Source organism: Lissotriton helveticus, chromosome 11 (genome assembly GCF_964261635.1).
Source record: "Lissotriton helveticus chromosome 11, aLisHel1.1, whole genome shotgun sequence".
NCBI lineage: Eukaryota > Metazoa > Chordata > Amphibia > Caudata > Salamandridae > Lissotriton > Lissotriton helveticus.
The window spans coordinates 889783617-889797622 of record NC_136072.1 but is presented as its reverse complement, the minus strand read 5'-3'; the positions used below and the strand labels follow the sequence as shown (position 1 = coordinate 889797622).

General features: G+C 46.7%; 1 protein-coding gene across 2 annotated transcripts in view; it reads right to left on the bottom strand.

Annotated features, from left to right (window-relative positions):
- NOS1 (nitric oxide synthase 1) overlaps positions 1 to 14006 on the bottom strand; it is a 1595398-nt gene that overhangs the window by 312719 nt on the left and 1268673 nt on the right. For both annotated transcript variants that reach the window (XM_078667121.1, XM_078667122.1), the window contains one exon: positions 3350 to 3476. In XM_078667121.1, coding sequence (XP_078523247.1) covers positions 3350 to 3476 — 127 coding nt within the window. The remainder of the gene's footprint in view (positions 1 to 3349; positions 3477 to 14006) is intronic.

Genomic DNA, 14006 nt, shown 5'->3' with positions numbered 1-14006 from the left:
GGGAGTGGATGGAGAGGTTAGTGGTGTTGGAGAAGGGTTTCAGGGAGGATTGTCCCACTGAACTTTATTAGAAATATCAGACTAGTTCGAGGAAGATGATGATTAGTGCAAGGTGGTCGACACCCTACAAATGCAGATGACCTGGGGGGGTACTTTTAACACTACGATCAATGGGTGCAGTCTCTGGTGATACCCCAGAGAGTCCACCCAATGTCCGTCTGTCAGTGTACGTTGCCATGCAATGCTGTGCTGGACTTTATCCTCTGCGTTTTCAATGTTCACTGAGAAAAGTTCAAAGCTGAGGGGAATGCTCTCTCTTCCATCTGATACATAGACTTCAATATACATAGAGTAACACAGAATTGTCCATAGGTAGGTGTTCATGAGGTAGTTTTGTAGCATTCAGTCTATCTGAAACCTTTTAGCACAATAACCTCAAAGCGCTTTATATTTCTTGTTCATTCAGCTTACTGAAGTTTTCATTCAACACCTCGCCTGACATGGTGGAAATTCCCAGTACAAACACTTAATTACTCAAAGCATCCAAGAATACATATTACAGCTGGGCATTTAATACTGATTTCAGCAGTGTTCTACATAACTGAACCAGGGTGCTGTAAACATAAATACAGCTCTTTTGCCATGACGTTTCGTGGGAGGGATGCCTGCCGCTTCTCTTCTGTTGCGTAATTTTCATTGTCTCCCTTCTAGCGCCTCTAGGAAGAAGTGTGTGAATTTGACAATAAATGAGCTTCTAATAATGAGGATTTTTTGCTTATGGCTTATCCAAATGGTCCTTACGGAGTCATCTGTACGGATGTTCCGCTGCTCATCTACAGAGCGCAAGGGCTGCTGGAGAAAATAGAAGGACCCCCAAATAATTCCCCTTCTGCTATCCCCCCGTTTGCTGAAGGTTGTTAGCTGAGGGTTTTGATTCTCGTTTTTGAGGTACAGCTTGACTGAACTCCAGGGATGACCGTTACTGACTTTCCCGGCAAAAGTATAGCAACCCAAGTAATGTGGTGCCCTTACACAGTCCTGGTCCTCAGAGACTTCCTTGTGAGTGTATTTGGATATCGCACTCTAAATTTGGGCTAGTTGGTGACTACTGGACACCGCTGATCTTTGAATTTCAGGTTTACAAAGACATTAACCTGGTAAACTACTGCAATATCTGGACTGGTTCTGCATGAGCCTGACACCGCCAGGGCGCGAGTCGGGGGTACACGTAGGTACACAGCGTCCACCCACTATTTTTACAGGGTGGACACCGTCCCACCCAGCCAAGAAGTTGGGTCCCACAGAAATATGTTGAACTTGCCCCAGTGTAATTCTGAGACTCCGGGACATGTTCAGCAACTCCTTTATATTGTCGGCTTTCCATCCCCAGCAGCAACGTGCAGACAGCCTTGGGGACTTTCTTTCACGTCTAGCTGGCCCAAAGATAACGGCAGAATTTAAGGGTGCCTCAGACATCCTTCGGATCGAGTATCCTGACTGGAGGCCTCCTGGAACCTCACACTTAAATGCAAATGCGACAGAAACAAAAGCACACAGCTGGTCTCTTCACAGGTACTTAAGGGAGGCACTCTTTTGACTTTGTTCAGTCCCTGTATATACATGCATGCACTGTCAGGATATTGTGTGTGTTGGTCTTTCCCAGTATTTATACAAATAACAATTTAAATAGCCCTATTTTATTTATTTTGCAACATGATGTGTTTTGAAGGAGACACCTTAAACTTCTATACTACTTTGATTCTAATATGGGACAACAAAAAACACAGATCTTTCTAACAAATGCGTTAACCTCCAGAGTTACTCACCATTATTACTATTTACTGGGCACATCTGCAGCAAATGCCTTAACCCCATAAAGAGATTACTATGGCATAAATATTTTAAAATCCAGACTTTGCAATCAATTAAGCAGAACAGATCTACTGCCATGTTTCTCCTTGCTGACAATTTCTTTGTGGCACGGGGTAAAAAAAAACATAATGTGGCCCAGAGATTGCGTTGGGATTGCGCCACTATTTTGGCACATTCCCAACTCCAAATCTCATTTGTTAAATTTCCTAATGCGCTTAAATGTATTCCTGATTTACCTGATAAATGTGTGAGGTCTTAATAGCTGATGTCACTTCCAGTGAGGTCACTTCCTGTGATACCACGTGTAATGTCACTGTGATGGCACGCAGCATGATGCCACTTGCACACTGAGCAACTTGGTTAGTCCCCTCACTTCTTTTCATAGGACTTGTGCCCTAGACACCACTATTCTTTGACATTCAGGTGTACAAAGGAATTAACCTGCTTAACCACAGCAACATCTGGCTGATTCTGCGTGTGCTCGACACCTCTGCCCTTTGTCAATCAGCTTTACTAAGGGATTAACCTGGTTAGCGATTGCAACTTCCGACAGTTTCTGTGTGTGCTTGACACTGCTATTCCTTGCATTCAAGTTTGCAAAGGGATTAACCTGGTTAGCCACTGTAACATCCTGGCTGGTTGTATGCCTGCCAGAAAAAGAAAAAAAACATTCCTTTACCAGTCAGGTTTAAAACTATTAACCTGGTTTCCCTGTGCATTGGCACCTGAACTCTGGGATACCACTAGTAAATTACAACATCTGCCATGCATAATGCCCAGTAACCACTGACTTCCACAGGATGCAGAGAGTTCACCTCCCTTAGGCGAATGTGTCCTCTGTGGAAGGGAGTGTCATGTGAGGGCTGGGATGGATGTCTCTTTGGAGGTAAATCTATGTACCCAGACTGTGCCTGCAGAAACTTCTGCCCCTGGAGGATGCACTTTTCCTGCCTGGTGCGTGATCCTTATTTGTGATCCTTATAGATGGCGTTAGATTGAGCAGCCCATATCTTTACCAGGCCGGTTCTGGGCCTCTAGGGGGCCGTTTTTGTTACGGGGGTCGGCAATATCGGCCCCCTGTAACAAAATTGGCTGGAACCGGCCGTCGCAAACTGGTCAGCTGCACTCCCCCTCACCACAGGGGGGGACAGCTGAGCAGTTTTCCAGGGCCGGTTTCTGTTCCCAGTCCAGCCCTGATATTTACCGCATTGGCGTAATGAAACTTGAGGGGGGCCCCATACAAAGTACATGCAGCGTCATCCCCCTCCGCCCATGCTTCGGACCCAGTTCGAAGCCCTAAGGCCAGGGGCCTGCCAGTGCCAGAGGCCCCTAGAGCTCAGGCCCCCCGCACCACGGGGGCTGCGGGGGCTTTTGTTTCGCCACTGCTTTAGCTCGAGAAGCATGAAGGGACACCCCACGAAGGGGATAGTACAAGGGGTTACTAAGATCTATCAACATTGCAGGCACAGGTGCTTACCTGCTCACTCTCAAGGTAGGGGTTGTTCAGCACGACTGGCATGTTGTTATTCCTCCAGAGGTCATTGAAGACCCGGTCATTCTCCGCCCCCAACGGCATGGCCTTCTGGGATTTGTCATCCATTTCGCTAAAACAGACAATAACTTAGTTAATCATATTGGATGGTCTTCCCTCATATACACCCAGATGCAGATTATCCCTGCCTCAGACATTTTATGCAGGTTGAAATTTATTTTAAGTAAATTAATACGATAGAATGATAAAAAAGACAAAGTCAAACACTTCACTCTTCTTTCTTTCGTCCCCACTGGACAATAAACGCAGGGAAACAGTCTGCAATGAACCAACCTACCATTATCCTATGAAGGGTACAACTGATTAATGCACTCGGTCACTTCTGCAAGAGAGTAATTTTTCACAAGTCTAGGAAATATAGTCTATAGCAAACGCGTGCATGAAACCTAGGGAGGAAGAACAGAATTTGAAAAGACGAAAGCATTCTTACACCTCACGTGCTGGCAAACACAGAAGTCGCAATTAGCTCCACTTCCAGGGCAATATAAGGGTAATATAAACACATTTGCAATGGTTTTGGGTGTAAACATGAAATAATATAGTGTCCATATTTGAAAATATAATTGACATAGCCTAGATCAAAAGTATTAAGATGTTTTTGCATCAGAACCATTGCTCTTTTTCTCACCAATTTGCTTTTTTCTTTGTCTACCAAGCACAACCAAAGCCGATAGGTCATGCCTCTGAAATGTGTCTGCCAAACTTTTGACTTTGCCAATGCTTGCTGTAATTGCTAAACAGCATCAGCTAAAAGAAAACAAGCATTGGTAAATGCCTTAAGTTTTGCGTGAGAGATTAATAAAACGTTTTGGTTGGTTGTACATTTTTGGTTTTTGAGAAATTGTGCAATATAAGTTACTGAAACTTTGTAAAAGTGTTATGACTTGTTTATTGAGAAAGGCAATATGGGCAGCAAGGGCATTTTTCACTCAATTATGGATTTACCGCATTTGCCATATAATACATCATCAGATGCAAAATCTTCAGATAAAAAAAAAAAGGTTCTAGCCCAAACAATTCAAAGTTACTGAAAATACAGTGGTGCGCAGTGGAATGCCATTTGCAAAGGTTGACTGGTCATGTTTCTGTTGCTTATTGCTATATTTGGGTGTTATACTTGTACTAATGAGCTGTGACCTCTGTGCGGACAGTGCTTACAAGTGTAACAAGTGCTGTGGTCAGCACAAGTTTATAGATCGGCACCTCCTCCAGCAGGCACATGCATCCTTGATAAACCTCTGCATGATGTGCTTAAAACGCACTCCGTCACAGCTGAAGAAAGCAAGGCTGGGAGTAAGAATTTCATGGCTCGGACGTGGTGTTATGGCCAGAGCTGCCAACTTTGGAGCTGGGGAACCAGGTTTGAGTCTCTGCAACGGCTCAACATCTTGTGATTCTGGGCAAATTACTTGCTCTCCCCATGCCTCCCCAATAAATTCATGTGTCAACGTGAAATGTAACTGGTGCTCAAATAAAGTGCTCTAATACCTTTAAGTCCATCATGCTCCCTAAAAAAACTAGAGTGCAACATTGCCCCTAGACACGTGCGCAACCATGCAACCATTAGTAAATGTAAGCGCTAGCCTTTAATGTATGTGTGATTTTGCTCCTTATAAATAATAACATTATAATGCATGCTTCAAATGTATGCTTACAGAAAGCAAATAAATCAAGCGTGTTATTTCCTAACAAAGTTATGCAGCTTGCCAGCATACTTTAAAAAACTATTTTGTTTGAAAGGAGTCAGAGACCCAAAAGCGTATAAAAGCAGGTATGTATGTGCACAGAAAATAAATAAAGCATAAATGTGTCAAGTCCACGTGCAAAAGGCACGCAAAGATGAATTTTAAAGACTACAAAACCAAAGGCATGCAAAGATGAATTTTAAAGACTATGATGCCAAAGGCACACAAAGATGAATTTTAAAGATTACGATGCCAACATGCGAACAAATGCGTGTTGACAGAGTAAGTGAATAAAAGGCTTAAATAAATGTGTGCTCACCCAAAGAACTAATTTGTAAATAATTGCTGTAGAAGTAAAAAGTAAGCTTTAAATGTGTGCAGTCTGGGAAAGTTAACTAAATGTTGGACTAATTAATAAAAGTTTAAGAAATAACAAGGGTAGCTAGTGAAATGTAAGTATTGATGTGCGACACGGTTGGGTTCTATTGCGTTAAACAGCATGTTTTATTGGAATTTCTGTGTGGGGTTAATAAAATTAAAGTATTTACTATATCGCTGTTTGTACTATGCTCTTGCCATTTAAAAGTGCTGGTAATAACTACTACTCATTTGAGCCTTTTTTTTACAAGAGCCCTAGTTCTGTTACACAAAGATTTTTTTTGGGGTAGATACAGGGAGAAAAAGTGATTTCCCCATATTTACAGGATGTACTGCTGGCGCTGAAACATTTACCAGTTTCCTTAGTTCTCAAGTCGGCAGATGAAGACGACAGTAATGTGCGACACGGTTTTCCTCTAAAATGAGCAGGCCGATGAGCCAAAGTACTTAAGCAAATGCGTGCATGCTGTAAAAGTTAAAAGTCCAAATAAGTAATAAACATATTGTAAAATGAAAGAATTGGAAAGGGAAGTGATGTTATGTGCGACGCGGTTTGAAGGCAAATAAGTAAGTTGTGAAAGGAAAAAGACGAAACAAGTATGAAACATATTGGAGAATGAAACAAATAGAGAATGCAGTGATGTGCGACACGGTTTCACTCGAAAATGAGCAAGCCTTGAAAGTTATAAGCTGAAAGAAGTTAAAAGCCTAAAAAAATAGATGAAACAGTTCAGAGAATCAAAGAAATGTAGACAGCAGTGCTGCCAGGGAAAGTAAACAAAATGTGCGATACGGTTTAATGCATGCCAAAAAGAAAGTTCCGCACAAAAGTGCAGTAACATAGTACTTCAGCAACAGGAACAGATAAGAGACCTTTTAACATATAATGAATACAAGACATGTCACAAACAGGTGGAATCTAAAAAGTGGTTGTCGTCACCAGCAAATCACAAAAATCCAAAGTGGCTAACCCAGCGTGATGCGATCTAGGCGCACGCCTCACTGTGCATTTGCTTAGCTGTGGAGGTCATTTGTTTGTTTCTATTTACCGTTCCCAGAAGGCCAATAACCATGTTGGAGTGCTACATTAAAAAATATAATCAACATGTGAAAGTGTATTAAAGAGAGAAGAGTGACCTGGTAGGACATTGCACCTGCTGGGTTGTCCATAAAACAGGAATAAGATAGTGCTGGGGAGCAACTCGACACTGCTGCGTGGCAGGCAGCAATAGTGAGCAGCAAGTAGGGAAGTAATAGAGGAGCTGACGGGTGAGGAAGTAGAAAGAAAACAAACAAACAAATAAAAGCCAAGTCAACAGCAATGGGGAGGGTACAGGGAAGTAAAGAACTAATTGTGAGTCAGGAAAACTGTGAATATGGTTGGGTGGGGATGTTACGGCAGAAGCAGTGCATGTAGGAGAGGGCATGAAAACACATTCCGATGGAAGTGCTAAAAGACTATCAGGCTCCCTGATGTTAGCTGTGGAAGGCTACATGTCGTCCAATCAAACGGATGATAAAAAAGCAATGCTGCAGAGGATGGACAGACTAAAAAAGATGAAGGAAAGGCATTGGCTAGAAGCAAGCAAATATGATTGATAAGAAACCCAATCAATGATAATGAGTTGCCCAAATTCCCCTCTAAAGTATTGATATTGTATACAGTAGGTCTTTTGACAATAGGTGAATCTGAATAAGGAAGGGCACTCTTTTTCAAATGTAACTAAAATAATAAGAAACAACTTGTTAGAAATGGGGTTCTCTAGTTGGCAGAGGTTTGTACTTTTGTAGGGACCCTTGCTTCTAGTCGGGGTAAGGAGGATACACACTGTAGATAACCCCTGCTCACCGTCTTGTTAGCTTGGCACGAGCAGACAGGCTTATCCCAAAGGCAATGTGTAAAGTGTTTGTACTCAAAACACACAGTAATACAATGATAATACCACAAATGGCCACCACACCAGATAGCCTTTCAATAGTTTAAAACAAAATTGGCAGTATTTCATTATCAGGACATGTCACACACATAAATCCTACCTGCGTCCGCCTCTCAACCTTTTCTCTGGACTCATGTGCCCTCCCAACTGCAGCGGTGCTGCCAGACACCAGAACTGGCGGGATGCTTGTTACAGCAGTTTACCCCTAGTTCACCTGACACTTTGGGATTCCACTTAGGGCATGTCCTCCCTTTTGGTGTCCACTCATAGCACCAACCAGGCCCTGGGGTTGGGTTTCTGGCACCTTGGGACACAGTCCACTCCCACTCCTTCTCCTCTGAGACAGGACGTGGGACCCTACACCTCTCCCACAACACTGGGACCTATCTGGGCCACCACAAACCACCCGTACCTCACTTGGTTGGGGAAAAACCTGAGCCACCCCCTTCAGGATCACTCCCAAAAGCTTCTTCAGACCCACTGTAACCCACCACAAGGTCTGCCTCCGGTGCAAGCTCCCTGGGTTCAGAGAACTCACACTACACCGACTGTTGGCATAGCTCTGGAAAAAAGGGACTTAAAATATGCTCTCCCACAATTGAATCACAGAGCCCCACACGAGCATTGACCATGCTACTCTTTGCCTCACCATCCAGGGCCTTGCACAAGTACCTCACACCACCCTCCTGACACTGCACACCGCTGGAGCCACCTCATCTAGTGTTTAAATACTACACTGTATCTAGCCTTTCAACCTCTGAATTATCTCTCCATTCCACTTCCACATTTTCTCCCCTCTCTATCCTGTCCCTTTACACTCTCCCTTGTATCTCTAAATCCTTCAGAGCCCTACTTCTTTAATACTGTTTTGACGACGTCCAGTGCAAAATAGCTTGTGAAATCTCTGCAAAATGCTGCACTCAGCAGAATTGTTCTGTTTTTGTACTAAAACGATTCATTGCTTTCACTCTGCACTACGTTTTACTACTCTGTCTGGATTATTGGATTCACACCACCAGACTTGTGGAAAGCCCCATAGTCACTTCAGGGCCACAGGAACCCCCCACCCCCACATAACCATCATCCCGCAAATAACACCAAGACACGATTGTTAAGATTGGGAAAATATGCTGCAGGTTTATTTGTTACATACAACATTATGTAATCACGGTGGGTTATCTTACGGGCAATCCAAGGGCAGGCCGCATTCTCGCCACCTGCCCGCCTGCTGAGCCAATCAGCGCCGTGGCGAACCACCCAGCTGCTGACCATTATGGTAATAATACTCACGCCCCTTGCGGGGCGTATCTAAGCAACCCCCGGTTGCGCAGGCCCGCAACCGCCCGAAGGACTACTGGGGCGCCGACTCGGATTCCTAGACCTCCCATGAGGTTCTAGGTTAGGCTCTGGCACCCCTATGTGCCCGCTGAAGTACAGTGTTGCACCTCTCTGTTTCCGGATTGCCCTGTAACTCCGCCTGCAACGAAAAAAGAAACACATTAAAACTCCCTCAGGAGCCCCCCCCTCAGCTGACACTCTTGGGTAAGCGGTAGGGAGGGAAAGAGTGTCCAGAAGCGTCCACGCAACGACCGGGGCGGCAAAGAGACCACCGAGGTGGCCCGAGGTGGAGTTATACCCTCCTCATACCTGCCGCCCCCCGGACGTGCGTCACTGGTCCGCCCCCTCCACCAGGCGACTCTGCCCGGAGGGGGGGTGGCTGACCCTGTCTAGGGGCGGGGCGGCCCTCCGCGACTAAGGGCCCGCCCTCCTGATGGCCACCGGGTGGCCTCGGGCAGGCGCATAGTCACTTCAGGGCCACAGGAACCCCCCGCCCCCAACATAACCATCATCCCGCAAATAACACCAAGACACGATTGTTAAGATTGGGAAAATATGCTGCAGGTTTATTTGTTACATACAACATTATGTAATCACGGTGGGTTATCTTACGGGCAATCCAAGGGCAGGCCGCATTCTCGCCACCTGCCCGCCTGCTGAGCCAATCAGCGCCGTGGCGAACCACCCAGCTGCTGACCATTATGGTAATAATACTCACGCCCCTTGCGGGGCGTATCTAAGCAACCCCCGGTTGCGCAGGCCCGCAACCGCCCGAAGGACTACTGGGGCGCCGACTCGGATTCCTAGACCTCCCATGAGGTTCTAGGTTAGGCTCTGGCACCCCTATGTGCCCGCTGAAGTACAGTGTTGCACCTCTCTGTTTCCGGATTGCCCTGTAACTCCGCCACAGCCCATGCGATGGTCCCCGCCGCCGCATGGGCGTCCAGAAGCGTCCACGCAACGACCGGGGCGGCAAAGAGACCACCGAGGTGGCCCGAGGTGGAGTTATACCCTCCTCATACCTGCCGCCCCCCGGACGTGCGTCACTGGTCCGCCCCCTCCACCAGGCGACTCTGCCCGGAGGGGGGGTGGCTGACCCTGTCTAGGGGCGGGGCGGCCCTCCGCGACTAAGGGCCCGCCCTCCTGATGGCCACCGGGTGGCCTCGGGCAGGCGCATTTCCAGCAAGATGCGTCCCGCAGATCAGTTTTGCTCACTACATACTTTTTTATGAGAGTGCATTGCTGCAATCGCTGTTAACATTCAAAGCATCCGTTTTTGCGATGACTGTCACTTTGAAACAAAATACATCCGCTTTCATGCACAGCATGTTCATGACTAACACAGTTTAGATTAAACAAGTGGAAACCCTTCTGAAGGGCACACAAACTCCCTTGCAAGAAGTCAGAAAGATGTGTTCAATGGTGGTCTGGGTAGCCATTTATCATAATATTTTAGCTTTAGTGGGTTAAAGTGAACACAGCAGATATTCACAAATACGTACGGTGGCACACTATCGGTTGTAGATGCAGATACATTTTTTGTAATTTGAATTTCAGTAGCGCTAACAGACATTTCCGTGGTATCGAGGCACATTTTCAAACTGGGGGTCTTTTCGTGGCGTAACTGGGTAGGATGTTTTATTGCCATACGATTAGTAAAGAGTATGCTCAATATTTAATTTAGTTTGAAGGTAGATAACGTTTGATATTTGGGGGTTTAGATATTTTCGTGGGGGGGTGGAGGGATGGTGCGTGATCAAGGCAGAGCTGGACAGGCTCTTGGGACACCCCGGCATTTCCGCAGTAGGCTGCAGGCTCTGGGGCTGCCTCCAGAGCTGGGTCGTTGCCATGATCCAGCCATGACGTCATGGCCACGCTCTAGTCCCAGCATCTTGGAGCGCGTGGCCGGCGTGGACAGCTTGGCCACGGTAGACTTTGGTCTCCAGTCCAGCCCTGGCACTCAGATGCTTTCCTGCACTGGGTGGTCCGTTGTCCACTGCTCGGCTGGAGTAAAACGCTCTCTGTGGGAAGAGGTGTTGTGTGCATGGGGTAGTGGTGTGTTTGTGTTATATTCATCAGAATGGTGCACTGTGCATGCTGCTACTGTGTGTCTGAGCAAGTTGATGTCCTAGTGTTTTGTCAACTTTATGAACCAAGTGGCACAGGGAAACCAGCCACCCTCAGCTGAAATTCCAAGTGCGTGTTGATGAAATGCCCACGACTGGATAAAGGGGGCCTAACTCTGTCTTACTGGCCTCAAAGGAGAGATTTTGATACGAAGTGGTGCTGAGGGCATGGTGACATCAATAGTAGAGCTCTCAGCATATGGGACGATCACACCATGACATAAAGAAGAGAATCAGGACACAGTCTCTGCATAGTACCCATCACCCCTTCCAATGAACACACTTCCCATCTCTAAACACACCCAATGAATTTCCTCTTGTGTAAAATGACATCCGGCCCCAAGAGGATTCAATTAGCCAAGCCTTGGATCTCCCTGCACCAGTGATAATGTGCCGTGCATGGGCATGGAGTGTGTCCTTGACTTATGGTCATTTGTAAAAGGTTGTGCAAAACGTGAGCTCACTCACCCTTCCATCCCCTGATGAGGGCGACGCTGCCTCCTTCAACAGACCCCTGCTTGCTGCGGAGGGTGGTAGGCGAGGAGTGGCAGCTACAGAAAGTAAGCTTACACCCAAGAGCCAAGTGACCTGCTCGTCGCACAGCCACCTTATAACTTGTGAGACTTGTTGTACCTGTTGTCACCTTATGACTCCAGAGACTTGTTGTACCTGTTGTCACCTTATGACTCCAATGTCTTGTTTTTCCTGTTGTCACCTTGTGACTCCTGAGACCAGAGGCAGCAACGGCATGAGCCGAAGGTACAGGTACCACAACGTACAGTCATGACACGAAGTGAACACCATGGCCAGGGCTTTAAGTGGGCCGGGTCCTGCCGCTGCTCAGCACCGGCAGTTCTAAAAAGCATGCGACTTCGACGCCACCCTTCACTGCCTTTGAGGTAACTTCAAAGAGACTCGTTATAGCTCTTTTAGTCTCATCATGACCGAATTGAAGCATTTTCAATGTTCTTTACAACGAAGCAATAGCCAAAGCCAATAGTTCTGGCTTGTTGTAGGTGTATTGTTACTTGTATTATATATAGGTGTATTGTTACTTGTATTATATATCTGGATGCAATGAGAGAAAAAGCAAAATACCAGTCGGGTGGGACGCTGTGCTAAGCACAGATTGTTAGTATTTGCGTTTTTAAGCCACACCCTTAATTACATTGCCCACACCCCTTTTAGAGACCCCCAGTTTTTCTTTAAGCCCTGCCCATAACTTCTCATAATTGTGGCTAATGGGTTTCTGGCACCTCCCCCAAATATTCTGATTCACTCTCAGCGTAGCTCCATTACACTAGTGCCAAGTTGTTGTTGGTGCGAATGGCGGTGTTTGTGTGCGTCAGCAAGGGGGTGAGAGGGAGATTGAAGAGGAAGGGAGGGGGTTAATGGGGTATAAAATGGCACCTGCAGCAAGTAAAAAGGATTAAAAGCAGTTTAGTCTTAATTGTTAGAGTGAAATAAGAGCGAGGCTGCTGTCTGCAGGATTTTAATGCAGACCTCTCCATGCGCCCTTTTGAAAATTGGCACCCTAAATGTCGGAATTTGTAAAGCGCACAGCTACCTCCACCGGAGGTGTCCCGGCGCTGTCTGTATACCACTTAGGAACCCTTCCTGGCTTCCCTGGGAAATGTCCACTCCTGGGCACCCCCAGGGGCAGCCAGGCATCCCAGCGCTTTTGGGGCCGTTGTGGAGATTAAGCAAGCTATTGCCCAGAGTTGCAGAGTGGGACCCATGATTAGAATAGGCACCGAGGCGAGAAATCAGGTCCGAGGAAATTGAGCCCAAGACCTGCCGAGACGGGAATTGAACCCTGGTCCCGGGCCAGACCTCTGCATCAGGGTCTGCCGCTCTAACCATTGAGCCACACTTCTCCACAACCCTAGGCCCAGGTCAACGGTGAAGAACGCCGGCCCTGCTCACAGGTGCTGCTCTGCTCTCCCGGTCCATTCCCTTTATGTCCCATCCATTCTCTGCTGCAGTCGTCAAGGCACACCTGCCAACTCACACAGTGCTCCGTGTGACACACAATATCAGCTCCCATCACACAGTCAGGAGCCGATATTACATGGTGGCAGGGGAAACAAGCTGAAAACCACTTTAAGTAGTGGTTTTCCAGCTCGTTTTCTGAGGCTTTGAACTGCCAACGTGTTAAGGGGTGTGAAATACCCCCAGGACATTGGCACCAGCCTCAGCAAGCTTTTACTTTGTTTTTGGAGGACGGAGTTTGGGGACGGGGTGGGGTTCAAAAGTGCCCCGTAGATGCTTCTTGTGATGAGGTCCCATCCCCTTCAAGGCCCCACCCCCTCCTCAGATGGTGAGATTATTCTTCACGTTGGCAGGTATGGCTAAGGCTTTGTAAAAATGGTGGAGGCATTGCAGCTGTATTGTATAATTATTTAGCGACTTCCTCTCTCTTGACTGGGCTTCAAAGTGCTTTCCAGTCGAACTGGTTAATAGTTCATTGATGAAGGAGGCTGCTGTTTGGATTGGATTGGATTGGATTAGTATTTGTATAGCGCGATAGCTACCTGCAGGCGTCCTAGCGCTAGAGAGAATTCCTGTTTCACAGATGTCTATGGCGGGGTCTGGTTTATCTGCTGAAAAGAAGGGGTTTTAATTTTTTCCGGAAGAGTAGAAGGTTGGGTTCTGATCGGAGGGAAATTGGGAGGGAGTTTCAGAATTTTGCCGCATTTACTGAAAACATCCTGCCTCCGCTCCTCTCTCTTCTGATCCTAGGAATGGTGGCTTGAAAAGTATGGGCTGATCTAAGCTGTCTGTTAGGAAAATAGGGAGTGATCAGAGTGTGGTTCAGACTTGCTCCCTTCCTCCAGTAGGCACGGTGGGCAATACACATGCTCTTAAAGTTGATTCTCTCCTTCACTGGTAACCAGTGGAGATGCTTAAGTTCGGATTTCACGGGTTGGCGGCGGGGGCTGCGCAGCAGAGTTCGGGCCGCACAGTTTTGAATCAGCTGGAGCTTTTTTAGGGTTGATTGAGGGGCTCCTAGGTAGAGGGCATTCCCGAAATCAAGCCGGGAAAGGATTAGGCCCTGAACCATGATCTGTCTGGCTTTGAACGGTAAGAGCAGAAGGATCTTCCGAATAAGTCTCAG